The 26,784-nt window shown below is 36.4% G+C and overlaps 3 protein-coding genes across 3 annotated transcripts; 1 reads left to right on the top strand and 2 right to left on the bottom strand.

Moving 5' to 3' along the window:
• LOC113339325 (transcription initiation factor TFIID subunit 9-like) lies at positions 1-3,119 on the top strand. Its single transcript, XM_026584619.1, has 3 exons — positions 1-168; positions 571-840; positions 2,628-3,119. The coding sequence occupies exons 2-3, from the start codon at positions 574-576 to the stop codon at positions 2,916-2,918; spliced, it is 558 nt and encodes a 185-aa protein (XP_026440404.1). The 5' UTR covers positions 1-168; positions 571-573; the 3' UTR covers positions 2,919-3,119.
• Positions 3,120-3,422: 303 nt separating this feature from the next.
• LOC113339324 (probable GTP diphosphokinase RSH2, chloroplastic) lies at positions 3,423-7,273 on the bottom strand. Its single transcript, XM_026584618.1, has 6 exons — positions 6,251-7,273; positions 5,972-6,157; positions 4,756-5,216; positions 4,492-4,650; positions 4,041-4,395; positions 3,423-3,951 (listed from the first exon to the last, which is right to left on the bottom strand). The coding sequence occupies exons 1-6, from the start codon at positions 6,944-6,946 to the stop codon at positions 3,637-3,639; spliced, it is 2,172 nt and encodes a 723-aa protein (XP_026440403.1). The 5' UTR covers positions 6,947-7,273; the 3' UTR covers positions 3,423-3,636.
• Positions 7,274-19,764: 12,491 nt separating this feature from the next.
• LOC113340013 (thiol protease aleurain-like) lies at positions 19,765-23,014 on the bottom strand. The gene is made up of 8 exons (XM_026585224.1): positions 22,727-23,014; positions 22,516-22,637; positions 21,552-21,667; positions 21,363-21,436; positions 20,923-21,187; positions 20,514-20,645; positions 20,232-20,367; positions 19,765-20,102 (listed from the first exon to the last, which is right to left on the bottom strand). The coding sequence occupies exons 1-8, from the start codon at positions 22,930-22,932 to the stop codon at positions 20,065-20,067; spliced, it is 1,089 nt and encodes a 362-aa protein (XP_026441009.1). The 5' UTR covers positions 22,933-23,014; the 3' UTR covers positions 19,765-20,064.
• Positions 23,015-26,784: the final 3,770 nt, after the last annotated feature.

Below are 26,784 nucleotides of genomic sequence, written 5' to 3' on the forward strand. Positions count from 1 at the left end.
GTCATAAATCGAGAAATAACAAGAAATTTATCTTTCCTTTTCTACCCTTCTTCCTCTTCCCTTTCGCAAGTGCGCCCTAGAAAATTAAACGTTGATTCTTTCGCTTTCCACCAATCTCCTCAAATTTTTGTGCTCTCTTCAAGTTCTCGTGATCTCTCTAATTTTCAGGTTCGTATCCTTATTACTGATTGGGTTTTGTTGTATGCTGATCAATTTCAATTTTTTCGATTAATTTCAGCTAGTAATTAGGGCTTTTAACTGCTCACATTGTTAGACCTTCAAATTTTACTACTTGTTAAGCAATTTTAGGGGTTTGTTAGTTAGGTTCATCTGGTTTTTCAGTTTAGAAAAGAACCCACGGTTTAGAATTTCTTATATAACATTCTTCTGGTAGTAAGTTCAGGAAAAAGTAAAGAAAATAGTAGTGTGCTCAAACTGTTCGATAAAATGTTTGAATGGAGCTGAAATACTTTAATTTGAGTTCCCCTGACTAATTCTTGCTTTGGGGGTTGAAATGTTTCATTTGCTCAGTGTGGGTGTTGATGAGATTGGTTTTTTTTCTGTGTGTAGAAAATGGGGGATAAAGAGAATGGAGATGAGGACTTGCCCCGGGATGCAAAGATAGTACAAACACTTTTGAAATCAATGGGTGTTTCCGAATATGAACCTCGTGTTATTCACCAGTTTTTAGAACTTTGGTATCGGTATGTGGTGGATGTTCTAACTGATGCTCAAGTTTACTCAGAACATGCTAGTAAACCTGCAATTGATCCTGATGATGTTAAGCTTGCAATACAAACAAAAGTTAATTTTGGTTTCTCGCAACCTCCTCCTCGAGAGGTAAGCATTTTCCGCCCCCTAGTTGTTTACTCTTCGTAGATGTCTTAGATTCTTCATGGTGACTGGTTTGCAATTACTCGTCTGTTTGTTCAAGTTAGGTTGCTTCTTGATCTGAACATTTTGACTACTATTTACCTCATGGATTAACAAACTAGTTCTAGTTTAAGTTCATTGGATATTGACTAATATTTACCTCATGATGACTTCTACACTGATCCGGTAATTAGCTGGTAAGGCAACTGTCGCGCCAAAGATAGTAAAACATGGAATGTATATAGATCTTTTCTGGTTTGTGCAGATCTAGGGCCACTTGCTTGAGGTTAACAGTGTTGCTCTACACATGAAAAAGAAAAAGTACGAAACAGTAGGGGGTCTAATCTCTTAGCTCACCAATCTTAGTCAGAGAACATGATTTGAATGTTATGTCTTAGCTTTCGCGTGTATTCACTGCAGGGAGGCATGTTATTTTTACAACTAAGCCTATCCTAGATTATCCTTGCATTCCTTCACACACCATAACTATTACAACTCAACCAATGGGCGGGCTTAGATGCTACTTCTTCATGGTTTATCACAAGGTTACTGCCACTTGTATGGAGTTCTGGTTTGTAGCTAGGGACCACGTGGGTGGGGTCTTAAAGTTAGTTGAAGGGGGATTAGGGTCTGCCACTAACTTCACCGCGAAAGTCTTTGCAGTTATTATCGCAGTGGAGTCGGCTGTTAGTAAGTAAGCTTCTTCAAGTGAATTCAGATTAGTAGTGATTCAAACTGGATTTGTTCCTTGGTTCGTCATGGCTAGATGATCAATTGCCTCTAAAAACTTTGATAAACTAAGCTTTGTACATAGTTTTCCTGGGGTGAATTTTTTAGCCGATAAGCTTGCAAAGAATGGTGCTCGGTTAGCAAGGGGGCAGATGGAACTTGGAAGAATATGACTCTATGCTTTAGATTAGAATGGACGGACCTGGATTACTTTAGATTTGTATAGGTCTTGTTTTCTGTCTTTGTTTTTGTTTATCGTTGTTTTGGCTGTGATCGTCTTTTGATCCTATTTTGTTTCTCTATTTTGTAACTGATCTGGATTTTGTAACTGTTTCACTGTAATATATGGATACAGTGGGTAGTAGAGGTGAAAAACAGTTTGGCAGGATTAATTTACAGCAAAAATATGATTAGAAGAGTAACCGTAGAAAGAGTAATGAGAAGAGGGTAGTTATAACCCTGTACCAAGAGGGTAGACTCCGCTACCATTGCTTGCTTTTGTATATAAGTAATGAGAAGAGGGTAGATTCATATGTCATTATCCATTGTGATTGACTCTGAAGATTAGAGTGCTTGGAATCGTGATGTACTTATTGATATAAGCACTGTGTGGGAAAATGGATGTCACTACTTCACTGGCTCACTGTCAGTAGTTACCGCTTGCCAAGTCATATAGGATGCGTTTAGGCGTGATTCTTTGTTTACCTCTTGCCAAGTCATATAGGATGTGTTTAAGCGTGATTCTTTGTTAAGTTGCCAAGCATGGTTTCGCACTAATATTTATAATTCAGGTGTATATGTATCCATACCTATAGTTTTCAAACTACTTCCACCCACATGGTCACTGCAAATGCGTATATGACTACATATCCCAACCATTTGTATGGAGTAACATGGAACCTTCTTATCCAGAATTTCTTGTTTTATGTGTGTGAATAACTGTGGGATGTAAGTTGGATCTCACAATTTTGTAGCTTTGGTAGTTTTCTGGGATCAAAATTTTGACTGTTGCTTTGATTGTTCAGGTCCTTCTAGAGCTTGCAAGGAACAGAAACAAAATGCCACTGCCTAAATCGATTACAGGGCCTGGAATCCCACTCCCACCAGATGAAGACACACTGATCAGCCCTAACTACCAACTTGCAATCCCCAGAAGACCACAAGCTCAAGCAGATGAAGAAATGGAGGAAGATGAAGATGTGGTCGATCCTAATCAAAACTCCAACCTAAATCCGCCCCAGGAACAAAACACGGATCAGCTACAAAATACTCCTCAAAGGGTATCCTTTCCCCTCACTGGAAAACGTCCAGGGTGAAATTTAGGAAAAATCAGTGTTTTCAAAGCAAAGCTCCTCGTTACTGTCCATTTAGGTTCTTCTTTATGCAACATTATGACTGTAAACTACTGTAATGCTGAGTGCAAGGAACCTCAAGTAGTACTGGTTGCACCCAACAGTGGTTCAACATCTTGCAAGTTTTTATCCTAAATTTCATCCGACAGTACTTGCTTTTGCCAATACTGTCCAAGTGAGCAGCAACCCCGCTATGGTTCATGTCTTGCATATTTTAGGATATTTGATTTCAAAAACTGCCCACTGCTAAAAGCATTACCAGCGGATTTTGTTCAGTTAAGATCCCTTGACCTGCATGACCCTGAGATCAAACTATTGCCCGAGTCTTTCTTCAACCCCTACAAGGTTGAGTTTCTACACCTTGAATGTTGCAATTCTCTCAAAGAGGCAAATAATTTAACAAAACTTGAGAAAATTTCATGTTTTTTTGGGATCTACAGTTGCATCCATTTTTTAGGTGCAATAACACAAGATAATACAGCTTCCCATAGCATTGATTCCGTCAAGAAATAGAATGTTCACTGTACAGGGTTTTCATTTTTATATATATACAAATGAAACAACTTTTCCGAGTAACGTATTTGTTACCTCCAATTTCAGAACAGTATAAAATGAATGGATGTTCTTATGAACTGATTACAAATATATATACCAAGGAGGAGGGTGTTAGGATGTGTTAACGTCACCAACCAACCCTACTCGAAGCAGCTCTACTGCCTGAAACCGCATAACGGCCACGGCCTTGGTCATACATTCTCTGGATTTCCTCTCTATATTCTGTAAGAGACTTATCAGGTATTGTCGGAGTCAATTCTATTACATCTCCCATTTGGAGCTTGAGAGATGGGTCAGTCACAGGTTCACGGTTAAGCCTTGGCCTTAACTCTTCTTTCATGGGGAACCTGTATGGAGAGGGAGACCACCTCAAGCTTCCGCGGCCTACTCGTGTCAGCAAATCCATTACAGTCGAGTTTGCTGGAAATTCGTGCACTGACATCTGCAAATAACATTCCGTCCTTTTAAACTTCAGGCAACACCAAACATGAAAGGATGTCAAAAATTGTGAAAATAAGACGTTGTGCGAACCTTCTCATTCTCCATCATGATGATAAAAACAGGACCATCTTGGGTGCATTGGGGCGCATAAGAGTAAGGACAGTCATCTGAATGTGAAGGGAAAGGACAAGGTGGCCTGATGGAATCAGCATCACCAATGCAAGAAGTTTTTTCTTTTGACATGGTCTCACACTGCCAAGTGACTACCCACCGAGCCCATTCCACCATCTGAAGTACATATGAAGAATATGCACTGTCACCTTCCTTATACATCCAGTGAGCAGCAAACCCACACTCAGCTTGTAAATGCATCTCCTTTGTTCGGATTTGAACCTCCAAAGGAAACATGTCTTCCCCCATTACCACAGTATGAAGAGATTGATACCTGAAGATACAAATAAAGAAGATTTATAAGTAGCAGCAAACTTTTGAGTGTTTCCATTTGATTAAACAAAAAAAGCCAAAGTTATATGACTCGTACCCGTTGAATTTGGGATGGATTATGTAATCTTTAAACTTTCCAGGCACTTCAGGCCATAGCTGATGAACAATCTTAAGTGCGGTATAACAGTCTTCCTCGTTCTCAACAATCACTCTTAGCCCGTGTATGTCGTTGATTTGATCCATTGATAGCTTCTTCCTGCAGGATTAGCCGAGTGTTCAAAGACAAAATCATGAATATCAGTGCATTGTACGAAAATCACAGGATCGAAACATCAACCGTATAAATGGAAAAAGTACATACTTAATCATCTTGGAATAAATGCTATACAAGCTCTTGTGCCGCCCAGATAAAACGTGGTAAGAAACTGCTCCATCCTTAAGAGCTTGTTCCAATTTTTCTACTGAAGATGTAATCATTTCATCATCAAAAGACTTCACAAGCTTGGAAGACAGTAAATCGTGCTGGTCTGGTTTGAGATACTTGAAACACATGTTTTCCAAGCGATCCTTCCAACTAGAGATCCCAAGGCGGTTGGCCAATGGAGCAAAAATTTCTAAGGTTTCCTTCGCGAACCTCTTTTGCTTGGCCGGAGGCAAAGCCTCTAGTGTCATCATATTATGCATACGATCTGCAAGTTTGATGAGAACGGCCCTTGCATCTGCCATTGCAAGAAACATAGTATGTAAGCGATCTGCCTCAACAGTTTTGTTTGCAGTATTATTCTCACGTGCAAGTTTGCTCAGATGGCTCAGCTTTGATACCTACAAAGAGTTTAGAAACACAAGCACTTTAGGACACAAATCAAACAACGGTAACAAAAAATAAATAATAAAAAAGCATATTAAACACCACATCGATCACCATCTACCCACTCCAATAAATACATAAATATTATTCTAACGGACAACACCTTTAGTTTTGAAATAAAATTCATGATAGAGACATCAAAGAAGGTGATAGTAAGTCTAGAACAACTCAACGGTGCTACAAGAGAAAAAAAATGCATCAGTCTTGTACCGCATACAATTTCAGCAGAAACATTGAAGTAATCTACCAAAGACAACGAAAGAAAGGAGATAAAAACATTTGCGAAGTCAACCCAAATGTTGCTTACAGCTAACTGAAAACCAAAGAAAAATGTGGACATGAAGGGATACAGATGTTCACTCAAAACGCCAGCTAATTCAACCCTTAACTGCTGGTTACTGCTTTAAGCTTTTTAACTAATTATCATGATATGTGTCAAGTTTCATGCTGAAAGCAGCAACACCTGTATCCAATGCGAAACAACGGCTAAAAGTGCGGCAACAATGGAATGACTCAAAAATCACAATCCTTCTTTATCGACTAAACACTCATCCTTCATATGTTAATCCTATTTCACACAGAAAGTTGTCAGGTAAGCAAATTAAATATTGACCGATAATCCAACTCTCCAATAAAACAAATTAAATTAACATAAACAATACAACTTTTAAGATAAACATTTTGCGCTGAAAAGTAAGACTCAACATACCCCTTTAACAAGATCAGCAACTCCATCCCCAAATGTACTAACAATATAATCAACACTCATAAAAGAATCGTCAAGTGTATCATGAAGTAACCCAGCTGCAACCACCGTAGAATTAGCACCAATCGTAGCAAGCAACATAGCAGTTTCAACGCAATGCTGCAAATACGGATCACCACTTGCTCTCATCTGAAACATAAACAAAAAAACACACAACCATTTTCAAAACCCACACTCTAAACAATCAAATTTTAAACTTCACACAGGGATCACCGAAATTACCTGTCCTCGGTGAGCTTTCTGGGCTTCATGAAAAGCTTTAACAACAATATCTTCATAAAAAATCTTATGCCTTGATTGAGCATTCACTAGTAATTCTTTAGCATATGGATCAACAACACTAAAATTACCTTCCATGCTAAATGTAAGCTCATCAACAAGACCACTAGTAGTAGCAAAAGTAGAATCTTCCATGTTAAAACTTGGTGAATCAGAATCAAGACAAGCAGAATCTATAGCATTTCTCACGAACCCATTAAACAATCCACTGGAGGAAGATGAAATTCTCATCGGAGAACTCCTGGAAGACGAGGAAGAAGAACCAACACTACTACATGAAACAGGACCTTGGAACACAGATACAGGACTATGATGATAATGATGATCTCTACTATTACTACTGTTATACTTAAATGAAGATCCTAAATCTAATCCTAACCCTGATCCTAAATCATCACCTCCATTATTAAAGCTTGCTGACGTTGAAGATGAATGACGAACGGAATTGGAACTAAACAGGAGGGAAAGCCCACCAGTTACAGGTTTATGTGATGATGAAGATGATGATGGGGATGATGAACAACAACGAGAATTCATCAATTCATAGTCAGAATTTGAATGAGAAGAATTAATTGAACATGGATGAGATACAGAACTTGGTGAACTTGCATAGAGTGCAATTGTCGGTACAGCCATCATCAAAAATCCAATCTTTTTTGAACCCTTTTACCAAATTCAACCACAGATCAAAACCCCTGACCTTCAAATCAAAAAATCAAAGTGAATCCAAAGAATTCTGAATTTGTTTTACAAACCCTAAATGAAAAAAATTATGAACAGAGGGAAGAAAGAAATGAAATTTTTGGTGAACAGTATGTACAGAGAATTTATAAATAGGGAAATTCTAGGTGAAGAAGAAATCTGTAAATTTTTGGTTTTATGTGAGAAATGAAGAAAACCCTAAGAGAAGTCAAATTGGGAGATTGATTTTGATATATGAAATGGAGAAGAAGAAGAATAAGAAATGAGAAGGAAATGAAATATCTTTTTATTTATTTTTTCTAAATATTATTACCGACCAGGGAAAAGAATCGGGGAAGGAAATGACGAGAATGGGGTTAGTTTCAGTTAGATATAACGGAAAAAAATGGATAAATATGTTGTAACGGAAAGGTTTCTTAATTTGTTTGGAGTTGTAACTGTTGAGACAGATCTCATCTGGTTTAAGGATAGGACTCGAGTAATTTTGGATAACACCGCCCAGAAATCACGGATGTAATTTATTTATTTTATGTTTTCTGCATGTTTATGGGATCTGACTCGAGTTTCTGAGTCAGATGTCTGATTATTATTTTTTACTCTTCTCTTGCTAATGTCCATTTCAACAACATTGCTAATTGGTACCCGTGTACCGGGAAGGATACTGAAATTCATATAAAATAAACTGTGAAATGCTCTGTTTTGTAATATGAGTTTTTTTTTGCACCCTTACCAATAAATCGATATCCCCCGTTATCAACCTCCCGTTTTGAGATCTGACTCGTTATATGTTGTAATGCATCTAATTACAAGGTATTTTGAGTCGGGTATAATTTTGTTCTTGACTCATTGAATGTCTTGAGGATTTGAAAATTTTCTATAATGTTACTATTTTAAGAAAATTAGTCAGATATGACAAGTCAAATTTTAATGTAATGAGTCAGGTATGGATGAATCAGATTTAGACAAGCGACCAGGTGAGCCAGAAAATTCAAAACTGCACATGCACTGTATTATGGTTTGTTGTAGAGCGAGATATACTAACTCCTGAAATCAAGGTTTTGTAACTTTTATACTATCTTTTGGATTGTGAATGACAAGGATCAGTAGACCTCGAAGACATAATTCTTCACAACCATTATCTTGACACTAAAAAAGAGTTCGACCAAATGCTTCATTTCAATCCTAGTTGATTTTGATTTTGATATTAGAAGTATATTGATTGTTCACCAATAACCGAATACGTTTGTCCGTAAAATACTGCATATTTGTTAATGAGTTTTGAAAATAAATCTTTGATATTAAACTAATATCCTGCATTTTTATTGTTATGTTCGAGAGGCGTATATATGTTTAGAGTTGGTGTATCAATTGAAATCTTATCTGCTTCAACACACCATTAAGTAGTAATTTGTTTTCATCTGTATAGGCTACCGAAACTAGAAAACTTACTGGAATTTAATTTTTATGATATATCTAAACGTATGATTTAAAAATTTATCACGAAATTCGCTTTCCAGATCGGGCATTGGTGCAATCTTATAGGGATTTTGTCATTTGACATGTTTTGATACTCAGAAATTGCTACAGATGGTCTGGTTACCAACTTTTCAAAAATATAGACAATTTGGTGTGATTCTCTCAACCTTAAAGAAAGTATATCTTAGCGAACCACAAGATTATATTCACATTTGAAACTGTTTCTAGATATTGGTATGATATATCTTCTCTGACAGCAAGTTCAAAAGAAAGGTGAGATTAACATGAACGTTGATAGTAAAGCTTGGTCTAACAATATATGGTTAATTTTTCTATGTTGTGGTGAAATATAGGCAGGTGAAATTCGAAACAACCTGATGATTAAATACTCGAATGCGTTGATCTTTTATTCAGGCACAGTCTTGTTTTATTTATGAATTGTTTTATAGTATTCAGAGAAGTTATTTTTGCACTTAGTTTAAGTTGAAGAGTCTGAAATTAGTTTGGCGCAAAATTTCAGTATGCATTCTGTGAAATTAATTATTTTTGTTTTTGATATATTAAGCTTCTGGTAAGAGGGTGTTTGGATACCACATAACTAATAAAAGTTAGAAATTACTTGCATAATTCAACATCAGAATGTGCGTTAAGTGGAAGAAAAATAAAAGAATTGAATGTGATGGCCTTAGGCTTGGTGCTGCCAAGGGTGTGTCAAAACTGAAGGTCGAAAGTGATTCCATATACACAATTCAACTCTGTGAAGCAAAGATTAAGCCTGCGTGGAGGTTACAAAGGCTCGTTGAAGATATAAACATGTTGAAGACAAAGTTCATAAGTGTTGCGTTTAGCTTATCAGAGAAAGAAGGAAAAAAATAAATTGAAAAAACAGAAACACTTCAGCTTCTGGTTGTCACATACGCTCTTGGGCACGAAGCGAAGTCTGGTTGAGTTGAGGTAAGCTAGATATCTCAACCCTAACCTTACTTTTGCCACCACTCCAAGAAAATATGTCAAAGTTCAGTGGTTATTACAGAGTAAGACCAAAGAAGAGAATCTCTGTACGTGGACAAATTTATGGATGGCGGATGAATCTCCAGTCCATCCTTTCCACACACACCTACATCCCTTCTCCATATTGAATCTTCTCCTTCTCATTCTTCTTACACACAAGAACCAAAAACATACCGACAAAGCACGTGTCAAACTATCGAGCAGCCAACATTGACACGGGGTCATCACTTTCATTCCACGTGGTAAACTCACGTGAGGACAAGTTCCATAGTACCCAAGTAAGTTGGGTGTACGTTTACTCTTCTTACTTGCTTGCTGCCTCGTCGTCCAAGAAGTTTGCAAAGTCCAAACCTGTGCATGTCTTCTCGTTGTGGCCCTAACTATGAGCAGTCAAAGACACTAACTCTAGCGCTTATCTTAGAGAAACTATGGATCTAGCCATTAGGTGGGCACACAAACTGGCAAGCTTGGCTCATTATATTATATTATATTCGTGCTCATCCTGTTTTGGTACCGAAGAATATCAAGGGTTTGATATGTCTCCAAATCCCTTTCAAGCTCTCTAACTCTTCGTCTCAATTATGGCAGCAAGCAACGGAAAGTTGTTTTCAATTTTCAATCGATTAAGATACAGTCAAAAGGGAGTTAGTAGTGGTCTAAGCAGTGGGCTGTTGTGAGTTTACGGTGTGGACTACAAATGTAATTTCTCATATATGCATGTAGTAAAAAAACTTCTCTACCTATGAGGGGGCGGGCTAAAGCCCCACTTAGCCCCCTCATAGGTCCGTCAGTGATCCATCTGGTAAAGCTATTGTTAACCAATGTTCAAAATTCGATTGTTAGCATCGTTTTAATATCAACTGTTTGAAACAAATGTTTGTTAATATCTAACATGAACAGAATTGCACCGGCAACAGGAATCTGAGTGGTTGTGATGGTGTGCAGTCGCCAATCACATATATATATATATATATATAAAAGGTGTGGGATCAGCAGAGTCTTAAGTACAAACAAAAACACTAAAGAACTTGAACAAACTCGTAGACTTGTGCAAAGTACTCGATCCAAATTCCTATACATCTGTAACAAAAGTATGCGACTCAAGACAGATATATTGATATCGGTATGTTGGAAAGGAACTCCTGAAAAAAAATGTATTGTGGAAGTTGCTTGCTAATGCTTCACGGAACCAGAACTAGTTTTTTGGTGGAAGTTTTGTTGGAAAATGAGGGACCAACACAAACGGTAATTTGCCAGACCGGTGCAAGTTGATGTATTAATTTATCTAACGTAGCTTATTGGGAATTCCATGTTGTATACTTATTTATTTTTGAATCCAGTTGTATACTTGTTTATGTTTGAAGTATGTTTCTTTTCTTGTAGTCAGAAACATACTAGTATTGAACTATTTTAATAGGTTTCGTTTGGTTCAAGTTATATTTGTTTGAGAGTTTCATTGTAAATCTCCACCAACAGAAGGGGAAGAACGAGTTGCTTCCGTATGATTTTCCTTTTAGTTTTTTTGTTCGATTAATTCAAATGATTATACATCATTTCTATAACATCACGTTTTGGACTTTGTATTCGCATGCTTGATAGTTTTTTCTTCTTGTGAGTCATCCTTTGGACTTTTTACATGGAATGGAATGGAACAGTTGAAGCCTTGAAGTTGAACCTTATTTGCTTGTTCCGATTGACAAATGCTATCCCGCACCGTTTGACAAATGCTACATCTATTAGTGATTATAATGACTAAGAACATCTCCAATGCAAGGGGTAAAGGTCTTAAATTAGTATGACACCTACGATTTAAGACTTTTTGCACCAAAGTTTTATCTCCCATGCAAGGGTGGGGGTCATAGAAAAAGATGACATGGCTTATTGGGGGTAAAGGACAAGTTGGAAATAAGACTTTCTTCATGACCCTAAGTCTTAAGTCCACATCATTTTTTGTCTCTTAATTTAATTAAAAAGTGTAAGATAGTACCTTGTAGATTGGAGATGAAAATTAGGTAGAGAGTGTTATTTTTAATTTTTTTTGTCATGTAATGAATGACCCACAAATAAAAGGTATAAATAACATCTCCACATAGAATGACCTTGACCTCTAACATTGGAGATGCTCTAATATTATAAGTTTTCTTCCAGCTTTGTGTTCATTTTTTATGGGAATGTGAAACATTATATAAACGGAGTATATTAAACAGTTGAAGCCTTGAAATTAATTACGAGAAGAGAATAATTATACCATTGGATCTCTTCCATTTAAGTTTCTCTCGATCGAATTTTTTCAAAGGGCGTTACTTATTTATGACGGTCCCATGGATATTTATGCGACAGTGGATTGGTATAAACACTCTTGTAGATCTAATCGACATATATCCTTTAATATCTATGCCCGACCTTACCCACTTGCACATATGCACTGTGGGGATAAGTTAAAAGTGGCTGATGACTAGACCCTGTACATGCGTATATACGAAGGGAATAACATTTCCATGTTAATGACGCAACAATATAATGTTGTGAAAGGGCATCGGTCACTTTCATTACAATCATGCACGGATATTTAGATCGGTAGTACACAGCCACAGCTAGGCTTGCACGCCTAACCTAACTTTCTTGTTAAGCATTTACTTGATTTGGTCCAGTTGATATGTACTATTTTATATTTTGTGAGAATAATACGAACTGTATTTTCCTTTCATGCGCTAGCCATCATTAATATCACGGTGGCGAATACATTGGGTGATTTTATCAGAATTGACGTCGAAATTCTTCAGCACAAGTAAATATATTTAGGTTACGGGTTGATGAATCTCTTGCAGAGCAGTGAAAATATAAACAGTTGGATTTGGATGGACAACTTGTTGAGCTTTTTTTCTTTTTTTTTTTTATCATCAAATCATAAGTATTTTATTCCACAAGAAACGTTTATATAATGGTTTTAAAGAGAAACAAGTACATCATAAAATGAAACAAATACAAAGAAAGATACAAAACGTAAATAAATCGCGGAGAGAAAGAGCGATCTACCACGATAGCATCCAAATCTTGTACACTGAGATTGGAGAAGAAATGGTATTTGAAATTATAAATCAACCATTTTGATAGATTTTCTTCTTGGAAAAGAGATGCTCCTATTATAGAGGAGTGATACGCCCAAAAATTCTTCTCCCGTGCCAAATCGCCGATGTACTTTTATCAATAAAACCAACCACGAACAAATCCGTAGAAAAAACACTATAAAAGTGTAGATAAGATCGTCCAAATAGCGAAGATAAAAAATCGCTCTAATAACGAAGAAATTATTGGAAACAACAAAAATAACTAAAAACAAAAAATCTTTGCTCAAATCTAACCCCTAAGAACAACTGCAATGATGCGACTAAAACCAAAGACCATAAACTAAAAAATAGTCAAAATTTTGGGTTTAGTCTATTGTGGTACGCTACGATAGTCGAGTAAAATTTAGTCGAGCACACATTATACCCCCACCCCGTTCAAACTCACATTAAATGTTCACCTCTCATCAGGCTCACATTATACCTTCGCCCCATTTTACACTTGCCTCTCATCAGGCTCACATTATACCTTCAGGCCACTCATCAGGCTCACATTATACCTTCTCCCCACCATCATACTGATTTAATACTTACGCCCCGCTATAAACGGACATTATACCTACGCTCGGTATCAGGCACACTTTTAATGTCCGCTCGACTATATTTGGTTTTGGTCTTGGTCCCAGACCAAATATACTCTGAGATTTGGTTTTAGTCCGGGTTTTGCTCTTTAGTCCGATCAACTGTGTCTGCTTTGTGGACCATATTTATAGTTTTACTCGCCCACTGTGGTTGCTCTAAAGAACTAGATCTGAGCAAAGGAAGAAGAACAAATTGACGGGTTTTCCTCTAGTTTTAGTTTTTGAGAAGAAAGAGAGAGGAGATACTTGTGTGTTAGCTAAATAACAATTTGTTGGGTTGAGTTATACTCCATATGTTTCAAAATAATATAATGGTTTGTGTGCAAATTAGAAATGGAGGAAGCACGATTTAATATTTAAGAGTGTGCGTGCACAATATGCCACCCCAGCCTGGGTGTACCCAAAACGGGGCAAGCAAATCTTTATTTCCTTTCACCGACACAAACAGGCGCTAAAAGTCGTCCTAGCTAGCTAATTGTTTAACTAGTGTTGGTGATACAAAAGTAACAAATTATTTTATTTTATTTTGGAAGTAAGTATAATCAAATTCCAGAAGCAAGAAAAATGAGACTTCAAGACATCAACTTGGTTAAGCATATATAACAATCAGTCACATTGATAGTCTTTTCTGTAGTCGGAAAGTTTAATCAATAGAACCGTTCATGAAATATGGACTGATATCAAAAAGATCTGAATAATCACGTCAATGTTTTAAAACCGTTGCTCAATTAATTTTAATTACCACATTTTATTTGAACGTACAAGAAAAAAAGGTTAAAGCAGAAGTGATTGAGATAATGTGCATGTAACCTACCATTCTTTTTTTTTTCATGGAATTTTGTATCTTATTAAAAGAAAAATGATCCAAGGTTCAAGGTTGATAGTTTATGAGACTACAACCACTCGAAAAAGAGCAAACCTTCGTATGTTAGTTGTGTGGACGTTGATTTTATGTTCAGTTTGGACTCGTAACGAGACACTTATTAGATCAATTCGTCAAATAAAAAGAGATACTTTTGCTCGTTGACACAATTATTAGAAAGTGTAGCAATATGTTTGTCAAGTCAACATTAGTTAACTTGACCTGTTCTTTGTATTGTGAGTGTGTGAAAGAAGTGTGTGTTAATCATTGTCTATTGGAACTCCTGCTATTTCTGATATATTTTATTCTACAACTATGATTACTAGATCTCAGAAAGGTATTTCAAAACCAAAGCATTTTCCGGATCATATTTCTCATTTTTCTGTTAAATATCCAATTCCTTCTGTTTATACATCTTTGTTAACTACAGTCTCAGAGCTCAAAAATTTTAAGCAAGCAATGAATGATCCTAAGTGTCAAGTGTCAATGAAGGATGAGTATGTAGCTTTAAGGGAGAATGATACTTGGGAGTATGTAGCTCCAGAACCTCACATGAATGTTTTAGGTTCAAAATGGGTATACAAAGTCAAAAAAAAATCAGATGATACAATTGGCAGATTGAAATCTAGACTAGTTGTAAAAGGGTATGATCAACAGGATGGTATAGACTATAATGAAAGTTTTAGTCATGTGGTGAAAGCAACAACTGTGAGGATTGTTCTTTGCATGGCTTTAGCATATAATTGGCAGATAAGGAAATTAGATGTTAGTAATTCCTTTCTACATGGATTTTTAGATGAAGATGTTTATATGACACAACCACAAGGTTTTACAAATCCTGATTATCCTTCTAATTTTGTGTGTCATCTGAAGAAAAGCTTATATGGGTTGAAACAAGTTCCTAGAGCTTGGTATCTTAGGTTCAGTTCTTTTTTGATTTCTTATGGTTTCAAGAAAGCAGTGTCTGATAATTCTATGTTTGTATATTGCTCTCAACATAGAATGCTTATTCTCTTGCTTTATGTGGATGATATCTTGCTTACTGACAGTTCTTCTATTCTGATTGATACGTTAATTGTGTCTCTTAAGAAAGAATATGCTATGAAGGAATTAGGTGAATTGGGTTATTTCTTGGGAATTAAAGCTGTGAGAGGAATAGATTATATTGTGTTAACACAGAAAAAGTATGCATTGGAATTATTGATAAAACCAAATATGCTTGATAGCAAACCTTGTGATACACCAGTTACAAAAGGTGCATGGGCTTCTTTACATGATGGAACTAAATTGGATAATGCAAGTGAGTACAGAACAATAGTAGGTAGCTTACTGAAAAAACGGGGGTCTAACAACCTCACCCAATATTTCGCTTAGAAATATGTATAGACTAACTCTTATATACTTTTAAGAGAATCAACTAGACATTCAGACTCAATCTTAATAAAAAATATATTAAAGAGTTATATCTCAATTTCTCGATTCAACCCTCACTCAAACAAATAGAAATTTGCGAGCCTGATTGAATACAAGAGAAATAACTTGAACGATACCGAAGACCAATGTTCAAGGATCAATCAATTCAATCAACAACCAAAGGTTGGATTTACCAATTGATCGATTCTACGCACAACCTGTGATATTTCAATTATATAACAAAATATAATGCTAAAAAGAAATAACACAGACACCAGAAGTTTTGTTAACGAGGAAACCTCAAATGCAAAAAAAAAAACCGGGCCCTAGTCCAGATTGAACACCACACTATATTAAGCCGCTACAGACACTAGCCTACTACAAACTAACTTCGGTATGGACTGTAGTTGAACCCCAATCAATCTCACACTGATTCAAGGTACAGTTGCGTTCCTTACGTCTCTGATCCCAGCAGGATACTACGCACTTGATTCCCTTAGCTGATCCCACCCACAACTAAGAGTTGCTACGACCCAAAGTCGAAGACTGTAATAAACAAATATGTCTCATACAAAAAAGTCTACAGGAATAGATAAATCTGTCTCCCACAGAAATACCTACGAGTTTTGTTCCGCCTTTTGATAAATCAAGGTGAACATGAACCAATTGATATACCAGACTTATATTCCCGAAGAACAGCCTAGAAATATCAATCATCTCACAATAATCTTAATCGATTAACGAAACAAGATATTGTGGAATCACAAACGATGAGACGAAGGTGTTTGTGACTACTTTTCTGTCTTGTCTATCGGAGATACAAATCTCAATACAATCTTACGATTGCACTCAATCACGATAGAAACAGCAAGATCAGATCACGCAACTACAGAGAAAATAGTTGGGTCTGGCTTCACAATCCCAATGAAGTCTTCAAGTCGTTAACCTACAGGGTTTTGTGAAAAACCTAAGGTTAAAGGAGAATCGACTCTAGTTTATGCAACTAGTATCATGCAAGAGGTGTGGGGATTAGGTTTCCCATTTGATAGAGTTCTCTTTATATAGTCTTCAAATCAGGGTTTGCAATCTAAGTTACCTTGTTAACAAAGCATTCAATATTCACCGTTAGATGAAAACCTGATTAGATTCAAGTTAATATCTTTCAACCGTTAGATCGAACTTAGCTTGTTATACACAAATGAAATGTAACTTCATTTAGGTTAGGGTAACCGTACCTAAACGTGTACACTTATTTGGTTCAACAATAGTTAACCAATGGTTAGCCATATGAGCACTTTCATATCAACCTTATTCATCTTCACCATGACTAGATCAAATGACTCAAATAAACTAGTTAGAGAGTTGTTCAATTGCTTAGATATCATAGAAGTATACAAGACATAATTGAAGCAAAATCGGTTTTGATTCACTCGAATCGATTCATGAACATTATAGCCACGGTTTGCAAAGATTGCATTCCTTATTATATAAATGTTTTAGTTCGAACCGATTTTAGAAAGTAACCTACCTAAGTACGCAAACGGGTACGCATACTTAAGTAACCGGATTGAGTTTGTTTTTCACTTTCAAACTCCAGCAGAAATTCACGGACGTGAACTTTCCGCCAGTAGGCGTATGGGTACGCATACTCACCCGTATTTCCAACAATCGCCATTACGCGTACGGGTACTTATACTATGGGTTCTCGGTTTTGGACTTTTACACAAATGTGAGAACACATTATGTTTATATCCAAAGATGGTTACATGTGCTAAACTCTCATTTCAATCATTGAAACTTTCTTAGAGGATGTTATATAGTTGTTATCACAAACTATTTTTCATCAAAGTGATTTTCAAGTTATTGAAATAATCAACATGACTTTTGTCACGAGTAAAGATGAACTTGGCCAAAGCGAAAGCTTACCAACACATATTTCGAGAAATAGATAAGCGAGATAAACTCGACTCGAAATAGCAAATGTGCATAATCGAAGTCTATATAGCAATACGACTTTTGTCTCAAAATAGGAGATATAATAGATAGACTTTTGAATGATAGATAAGTTCAAGTCTCCACATACATGGAGGTCTACTTTAGGGTTTGCATTGTTTTTGGGCAAAAATTTAGTGTCTTGGTCTTCTAAAAAGCAGCCCACAGTTTCCAAATCTTCTGCTCCGGCTGAGTACATATGTTTGTTGCTTTTGCAGAGTTGAAATGACTTGTTGATCTGTTGTCTGAGTTGAATATTTCAGTTGTTATTCCATCTCTATTACTCTGTGATAATACAAGTTCTCTGTCCTTAGCTTCTAACCCTGTTTTTCATGCTAGGACAAAGCATATAGAGATTCAGTACCACACTATTAGGGAGCTGGTGGAGAAAGGATTTCTGAAGCTTCAACATATTGCTAGTGAAGAACAAATTGCAGATAATTTTACAAAAGGCCTTTGCTTTCTCAAGATTATTGCAGTCTCTCATGGATACTAAGTTGCAGACTGTTTACACAGATGGAGTTACTTAGTTCAACTTGTAGAATGTTTCTTCTCAAGGTTGAAGGATTTTTTTTTTCTTCTCAAGGTTGTCGTTTTTCTACGGCTGCAATTACTTAGTTTTTTGTTCTTCTTGTTCAAACTGCTATAGTGCCCTTATCAGTTTGAGGGAGTGTATTAGAAAATGTAGCAATATGTTTGACAAGTCAACTGACCTATTCTGTTTTGTATTGTGAGTGTGTGAAAAAAGTGTGTGTTAATCATTGCCTATTTAAGGCATATGATTATCTCCGTAAGAATTATCAGTTCTATCAATGTTATTACAAGCTTTCTCAACAATCATCCATATCAGACACCATGAGCGTCTGGTGAACAAACATCTCCAACAGATGCGAATCCTTTACACGTAGTGATGATTGATTGAGTCATGAGAGTCAATCATCACAACTGGTGTTTTCTTAATTCCCATATAAGCATCACGAGAAATCTCATCAGTACGTACATGTTCGTGATCGAGTCATGGAAGTATAAATTTAGAATTTAATCATGCCATTAAAATTCATTATTTCAGTGTATTAAAATTTATTAATTATTGACATATTGTACTCGCGAATATATTAGCAGGAATAAATTAATTGTCTAAAAAAAATTTGAAAATTTCCTAAGATCGATGTTACATAATTTCTCCCTGTTCTTTTCATCCTGCTAATTTGCCAACAATCTTTATAGACAATATAATAGTCAATCAAGAAAACGAATCACATAATATGTGCCTCCTAGACAAAAAACATACGGCTCCTATACTCTTGGAGCCCATCCTGCCTAAATAACAAACATCAAATTGAAAATAAACATACGGCTCCTACACTCTTGGAAGGAGCCTTTCTAGAACATGAATGTGCGGTGCATAATCAGCAACCAATTTTTTTGGACACTGCTGAAATATCCCACAAATTCAACGAAACCAATTCAAGAAACAAGAAACAAGAACATCCAAGATACCAATAAGAACTAAAAGTATATGGCAGGGAATCACATCGACGTGATTTTTGAAAATCAAACTAGTCTAGTATAGTAGCCTACCAAGGGAAAAGAAGTCTCAGACTTGCTGTATGATGAAACTGATTTGAGATGACAAAAACACTCACGCAATTGTTTCGAACCGTTGTTTAACGAGATGACAACCGCAGGCGGCACAAAAAACAAGAAAAATCCTTCCCAGGTCCAAGGGATATCGTTCATGGATTTCTCACCATTTGTTTGGTCTAGGCCAAATCAATGTGTTTCGTTTACTGTACATTGTAATTTTGAGGTTTCAACTTCGGACTTGATTAGTTTCAGTGCGACTAGTAGTGGTTGATGATACTACAGTAACTACATCCTTACCTCCTCCAAAACAAAGTAAGCTCAAGATTGCTACCTATGTCATCAGTTCGAAACTCTTCTAGACAGTAAATATCTTCAAGGATTGGAACTAGCAACCAAGCTCAAACCTAAACTAAGTTTCAGCAGACATTTCAAGGTAAACAACAGATTGAGGCACCAGCTAACCGATCACTTGAACCAACGCGAGAAAGATATAGCATAAACAAGGTCGCCAGATGTAGCATAAACAAGGTCTCCAGAAAGGAGCAATGACTGATATAAATCTCTTAGCTAATTCACGGTCACTTAACAACCATATGCATGGTTGATAAATGCACCACTGACATAATCGTCTGTGGCATTCTTCTCCCTGTAAACAAACTGAAAATTGGAGCTAGGAAAGTCGAGTTTTGCACGGGATGGAGGGACTCATGCGAACAAAATTTAAAGTTGAGTACATTAAGCTAAGAATGACCACGTATGAGAAAGGAAAATTTACAATGGGTCTGATCATACTAGTCATGATGTATATATTTGCTTACATTCATCCAACTGTTCCTTGATACAAATTGCAAACCTTGTTTTATGTAATTACGTGTGTATATATCTCGTGATGAATCGAAATATATTCTCATTACCAAGCTTAAATTATTCACAAGACACTGGTACCATTCCATTCTTAATTTGAAGACGAGTACTTCTTTTGCTCGGAAAAGTAACTCGACCATCATTCTATGCAACAACTGGGTAGGAAGCACAAGTGGCAATACCTGCAACATACAAGATTACCAAAACCATTCATTAGTATTTGCATTCACTTTCACGATGTTACTGATCAAAGAGAAAGGATGGTGAAATCGTTTTCACAATGAAGGTTAGGTCTGGGGAAGTTAACTTACCACACATATTCTTTCCCATTTCCATCTTGAAGTATCCATTGTCACCCCAAGTTGCTCCCCATGAGTTCTTAATGAGCCAGTATGGGGTACCATTTTCTACACCATATCCAACCGCCAAAACAGCGTGATTTACGTCCTGACATAATCAACAAGGATAAGTAAAGATATAACACCGTACCAAGTTAGTTAAGCAGAAACCAAGATACTTCGATCCAATTCTAGTTAATATGATTTTATAATCAATCTCTAATGTGTTTTAATTTCTGGCTTGTAAACTCTTACCATAGGAGTGGTGCCACAATGGTCGCTGGTGAAAACTCCTTCCTTGTAGAGACGGAAACCTTTAATCACTTCGAATGCAATGCTAACAGGACGAACAAAGGCCACTGCGTGCTGCAACTCATCTTCAGCTCCCTGCATTATAGAAACTAGAAGCTTCAAACCAAAATTCAGCATGTGTTCATGCATAGGGCAAAATCTGATCAAAACAGGACCTAGCTAGCATTTGCGACCCAACTACCAAATGATACAGGATGTATGTGGAGAACTTTTGTGAGTATATTGTTCACCATGCCATGCAGTCAATAAATGCCGTATATCAAGAGATCTTTGTACCAAAAAGAATTTTAGTACTGTAGATATGTAAGTGATTGAGTAGGTAAAATATCTAAAAAAGGGTAATAGAATTTACCAGGGTGATGTTGACCGAGTCTTTGACCTGAACAACATCATTCTGTGAAGAATATTTGCAGCTGCCACCTACAGCGGTGTAGGGGTAGGCTTCTTCGGTTTCAAGACCACCGTTATATTTGATGTACTCAAAGGCTTGTGAGGGTAAACCTCCATGGCAACCAAAATTGTTGAAATCTCCAGCACAATCAACCAGTTGCTGCTCTGACAGAGAAATGGCCTTCCCATATGCCTGAGTGTATGCTGCCTCCAGAGCTCCAGTTGTACTGCCAAATATACAAAGGTTATTCTCACATGATCAAATTCATACATTAACTATTAAGATCGTCATTTCGATTTTCAAACTCATCATGTATACCAATTATCTCATTTTGATGAAAGTTCAAAGAGACAAAAATCTATATATAGACCACGGGATCATTCCCCCAAGAATTGACTAACCTGAAAGTCCAGCAAGAACCACAATGACCTTGATTCTTGACAGGGCTGACAATGCCAGTTTCCCTCCAATCTTTCTGTAAAGAGAAAGAGTAATATTATGCAATCATGTAAAGTTATCAACAAATAGTATCCGATTTCTGCTAGAGTTATCGTTCATTAACCGTAAATTAACAGTAGTTGTGCTCCTACCGTTAAAGGAAGGGCTTCATCAGTTAGCTTATGACTCCCTTTTAGAGTTGCAGAACAGTTTTGAGCTGCTCCTAACTTTTGTGTTCGGAATTCCTCCCAGCTCATATCAGCAAATTCTGCATATCATTCATAATCATTCATTAAGTAAATCACTATTTCACTCTACACTTGAATGTCACCAGTGACTAACTTTATATTTCTGCCTCAAATCATTTTCGTTCTGTTTGTACTAGGTTGTGCTGGTAATTACACTTGTACGAAACCAAGAAACAACTACCAGGTTTAAGCTAATCAAAATACAAACTCAATTCGAAAGTTGCACATTACTTCAGTTTAGGCCAGACAACCACTTCATTTCTGCAATACACCAAACTCCCGTCGAATAACATCAAACTGACTATAGGCCTAATTTTTCACAATGATGTTAAAAGCCTATGGTCAACCAGGACAACCATATGTTTTTTTATTTTTTAGACAACCTCCCTTTCTGGAAAAAAAAATATACTATCACTATCCATTTTAGCCTAATATTAGTATCTGTTAGTATAATATTTCCCTAGAAGGAATACGTACATCATAAAAGCTCCTTCCTTCTATGAAGAGAATGAAAATCTTGCTGACCACTGACACTGTACTGCTAAGACATTATGGGTTCCATTATGGGCATAGTTAATAAAATTAGGCCCAAATCCAGGCCCAGGCCCATTAAAACATAAAGTCCACTAACTTAAAGGAGTTGACTTAAACTAAAACACCACTAGTTTCATACTAAATTACTTATCCTCCTAATCTAATCATAATCACTTAATCATAATAACAACCACTACTTTTGATCATCCGCTCCAAACATAATCATATCAAATCCAACGGCTAAGATTTACACAAGTAAATAGGAAAACCAAATTAGATTAATGAACAAAAATCAAAAAAACATAATAATCCCAATAAAAATAAATCAACTTACCATTAAGAGCTAATTTATAAGAAAGTCCTTTTTTGTTAGTAGATCGAATCAATCTCAAACTCTCCACAAAATTCTCAAATCTCAGTTTCACTTCTTCTACTGATTCATACCTCTTCCCAAACCTATTTAAAAAAAAAAGTCAAAATCAGTCAAGAATCCAGAATCAGAATCATCACTATGATCAGTTGATTGATTAAGTTAATTAATTTACCTGAGAGCAAAGCGAGTGAATTTGACAGCATGACGCACATCACCAATGATCTGAAGAAGAGAAGATTCAAAATCATCTGATGAGAACAGTTTGATTGGGTTTTCATCAGTGAAGCTGCTGGATGTTGATTGTACAACAGCAATACAGCTGATTGAGAATAATATGATGAATGAAACTATTAAGTTATGATTAGCTTTAGCAGCCATCTGTGGTTCTTTTTTTTTTTGTTCAGAGAAAAACTGTCTCCAGTATTTTTGGGGTAGTGATAAGAGGATTGGATCGGGGGGATTTAAATAAAGAAGATGAGATATTGGTTGTGACTTTTTTTGGAATCTTGTTATGTTTTTATAAGGGGTGACGACATTTGATGCCCTGGAAAAGAGATTCTTTTACACAAAATTGGTTAAAATGACCAAAATAACAATTCCTGGGTGAAATGGACAGTTAGATTTTGATACTGTTTAAATGGACAATAATGTAAAAATAGGCAGGATATGACCAGTTTCATCATGCCCATTTTCAAATATTTTTTCTTATTTTTAATTTCCACAGGATTTATCCAGTTTCATCCTTGCTATTTTTAAAATTTAAGCTAAGACTTACTATTTTTTTTTGGCCATTTCACCCAAACTATTTTTTACTCGTCCATTTAAACCGTGATTTAAAAATATTTGGACAAATTATCCATTTTCCGATCTCTTATGGGTGCATTATTAGTTGGTGGTTTTGGTGGAACTCCAATTTGAGCTTTTAGTGACGAGATTGGCCTCGGGCGAAAACCTACTGATTCTCAAGTGTTAAGCTCACGAGTTTCGAATACAGAGCATCAATATGATCGCTCGATACTCAAACACTATATTAACTGAGATCGGCAGTTTCCATATTTGTCAGATATAATACCACACCTATTACAGTGACATCGGCAATACTGTATCATATTAGTTTCGGAGTTTTGATATTTGTCAGATATGATACTACACCAATGCACACTACTACCAAGATTGCCCCATATGGGTGCAGTTTTGGTATTTTTATGGGTTTGAGATCAGGTTTTAAAACTCCTAAGAAAATCAACTTAAAGCTTGATATGAGATTTTTTGTTTTCAACATTTCACTCTCAATGTGGAATCTGTAACATTGATCGGAGAAACTAAAACATCACAAAGACGTATGAAGAGGTTAGATTTATTGATAGAACCAAAACAGATGGTTACGATTGATTTAAAGTGGTACCTTACTTGCACGATGGAAAACGAAATGAAACAGCTACATTTAAATATCAAAAAAGGAATCGCAACTTGTGATTGTTGTTGTGGTATAAGCAGATACCATTTGATCTTTGGGGTTATATGAGAATCAGTTGCTTGTTTAGTTGGGACTTGGTGCGAAAGTTTTCTATGAATTGGTCTTGAAACAGAAACTTTGTTGCACCACCGGCAAACAAAAGTTTTCCCAGCTCAGCCCAGCACATGACTTAACCGAGCACGGTAACATCATGTGCCGTGCTGGGCCATATGAATCGGCACAGTGGCCCAGCATAGCACCTGGCACGGATAAACACGTGGTACAGCACGGCATGACACGCTAATAAAACACGTCATGACATGCGTACAACACTATATAATATGGTACAATACAACACATTCTGTGCATATTTCACAAAAGAGTGTTTTTGAAAATTTTATCTTCATCGTTTTGAATTACTTCTATAAAAACACATATAACATCCAGAAATATGGAAAATATTTACTTTGAAAAAAATAAAAAAAATTTGCCAGGCACAACACAACACAGCACATCACGACACAACACGATTATTTTCCTGCCACGACACAACACAGCACGCCCTCGTACACGACACAACACGTCTTAATCTTTGGCACGACACAATACGACACATAGCATGGTGGGCTTGCCTTTTAATGGGCTTTGCTGGTCCGTGCCTGCCCGTTTTACACCTCTAAACAAGATAACAATATTTCTAAATTAGATTTTGCTACTAATTCCAACAATGATGGCTATATAATCTTCCAAACACTCCTTTGTAATTGTTTTTTTTTCTGTTGTACAGAGAGGTTCAAATCATTCCTCAAGGTATTCCTAGATCCGTCATCAGAAACAGAAACTACATATTCAACGGAAGCTAATGCACATAGAAAAGAAAAGACACGAAGATTTAACGTGGTTCGGCAATGTGCCTACGTCCACGGGCAGCAGAAATTCACTTCATTCATATACCAGTGAATACACAACACAATTGATACTCAACACCACTTCTTCTTCTTCACATTGTCAACTCACCTTCAACTCCCTCCTAACTCTCCGATCCCTAAAGCTATGAGAGTAATTACATCTTTCTAATGGAGAGATTACTTCTCTTCTTTGTGAGGAGGTGTCTACAACCTAAGGGTTTAGACAAGATTGATGTAGATGATGTAGATGCCTACACTTAAGACTTATGCCTTTATTTATAGGCTTACAATATTGAAAAAGTGGGGGTCTAACAACCACACCCAATATTTCGCTTAGCAATCTTTATGGACTAACTCCAATATAATTTCAAGAGAATCAACTAGACAGTCATATTCAATCTTAAGAAAAGTATATCCAAGGGTTATATCTCAATTTCTAAATTCAATCTGCAATCAAACAAATAGGAATTTTCGAGCCCGATTGAATATAAGAAATAACTTGGACGGTATAAAAAACTAATATCCAAGTGTCAATCAATTTAATCAACCAAAGGTTGGATTCACAATTGATTGCACTTGCGCATAACCTGTGATATTTCAATTATATAGAAAATATAATGCAGAAAAGAAATAACACAGACACCAGAAGTTTTGTTAACGAGGAAACCGCAAATGCAGAAAAACCCCGGGACCTAGTCCAAATTTGAACACCACACTGTATTGAGCCGCTACAGACACTAGCCTACTCCAAGTTAACTTCGGACTGGAATGTAGTTGAGCCCTAACCAATCTCCCACTGATCAAGGTACAGTCGCGTTCCTTACGCCTCTAGAACCACGCCGGATTCTGCGCACTTAATTCCCTTAGCTAATCTCACCCACAACTAAGAGTTGCTACGACCCAAAGTCGAAGACTTGATAAAACAATCTGTCTCACACAGAAAAGTCTATTGAATAGATAAATCTATCTCCCACAGATATACCTATGAGTTTTGTTCCGTCTTTTGATAAATCAAGGTGAACAAGAACCAATTGATACACCAGACTTATATTCCCGAAGAACAGCCTAGTAATATCAATCACCTCACAATAATCTTAATCTTATGGTAGCGAAAAAGATATTTTGGAATCAAAAACGATGAGACGAAGATGTTTGTGACTACTTTTTATCTTGCATATCGGAGATTAAATCTCGAGCAAATCTTAGAGAAGATAATACTCAACACGATAGAAAACAGCAAGATCAGAACACGCAACTACAGAGAAAATAGTTGGGCCTGGCTTCACAATCCCAATGAAGTCTTTAATTCGTTAACTTACTGGGTTTTGGAAAAACCTAAGGTTAAAGAAGAATCGACTCTAGTCGCAACTAGTATCACACAGGAGGTGCGGGGATTAGGTTTCCCAGTTTCTAGAGTTCTCCCTTATATAGTCTTCAAATTAGGGTTTGCAATCAATGTTACCTGGGTAACAAAGCATTCAATATTCATCGTTAGATGAAAACCTAATTAGACTCAAGCTAATATCTTTCAATTGTTATATCGAACTTAGCTTGTTACATACAAATGAAAAGTGACTTCATTTAGATGTGAGTAACCGTACCTAAACGTGTACACCTTTGTTGGATCAATAATAGTTAACCGAAGTTAGCCATATGAACATTTTCATATTAACCTTGTTCATCTTAACCATAACTAGTTCAAATGACTCAAATGAAACTAGTTCTAGATTTGTTCAATTGTTTATATTCTCATAAAAGTATACAAGACACAATTGAAGGAAAATAGATTTTGATTCACTCGAATCAATTCATGAACATTATAGCCACGGTTTGCAAAAGATTGCATTCCTTATTATATAAATGTAT

Source organism: Papaver somniferum, unplaced genomic scaffold (genome assembly GCF_003573695.1).
Source record: "Papaver somniferum cultivar HN1 unplaced genomic scaffold, ASM357369v1 unplaced-scaffold_21, whole genome shotgun sequence".
Classification (NCBI taxonomy): domain Eukaryota; kingdom Viridiplantae; phylum Streptophyta; class Magnoliopsida; order Ranunculales; family Papaveraceae; genus Papaver; species Papaver somniferum.

Bases quoted from the DNA above. Each gene is read 5' to 3' on its own strand.
- LOC113339324 (XM_026584618.1), bottom strand. From the start codon at position 6,946: ATGATGGCTGTACCGACAATTGCACTCTATGCAAGTTCACCAAGTTCT. The intron at 5,217-5,971 runs GTATGTTGAGTC...AACTCTTTGTAG, and splicing joins TTGCTGATCTTGTTAAAGGG to GTATCAAAGCTGAGCCATCT. The intron at 3,952-4,040 runs GTTCGCACAACG...TGTTATTTGCAG, and splicing joins TCATGATGGAGAATGAGAAG to ATGTCAGTGCACGAATTTCC.
- LOC113340013 (XM_026585224.1), bottom strand. From the start codon at position 22,932: ATGGCTGCTAAAGCTAATCATAACTTAATAGTTTCATTCATCATATTA. The intron at 22,638-22,726 runs GTAAATTAATTA...TTTTTTAAATAG, and splicing joins TTCACTCGCTTTGCTCTCAG to GTTTGGGAAGAGGTATGAAT. The intron at 20,103-20,231 runs GTAAGTTAACTT...TGTATGTTGCAG, and splicing joins AATGGGAAAGAATATGTGTG to GTATTGCCACTTGTGCTTCC.
- LOC113339325 (XM_026584619.1), top strand. From the start codon at position 574: ATGGGGGATAAAGAGAATGGAGATGAGGACTTGCCCCGGGATGCAAAG. The intron at 841-2,627 runs GTAAGCATTTTC...TTGATTGTTCAG, and splicing joins CGCAACCTCCTCCTCGAGAG to GTCCTTCTAGAGCTTGCAAG.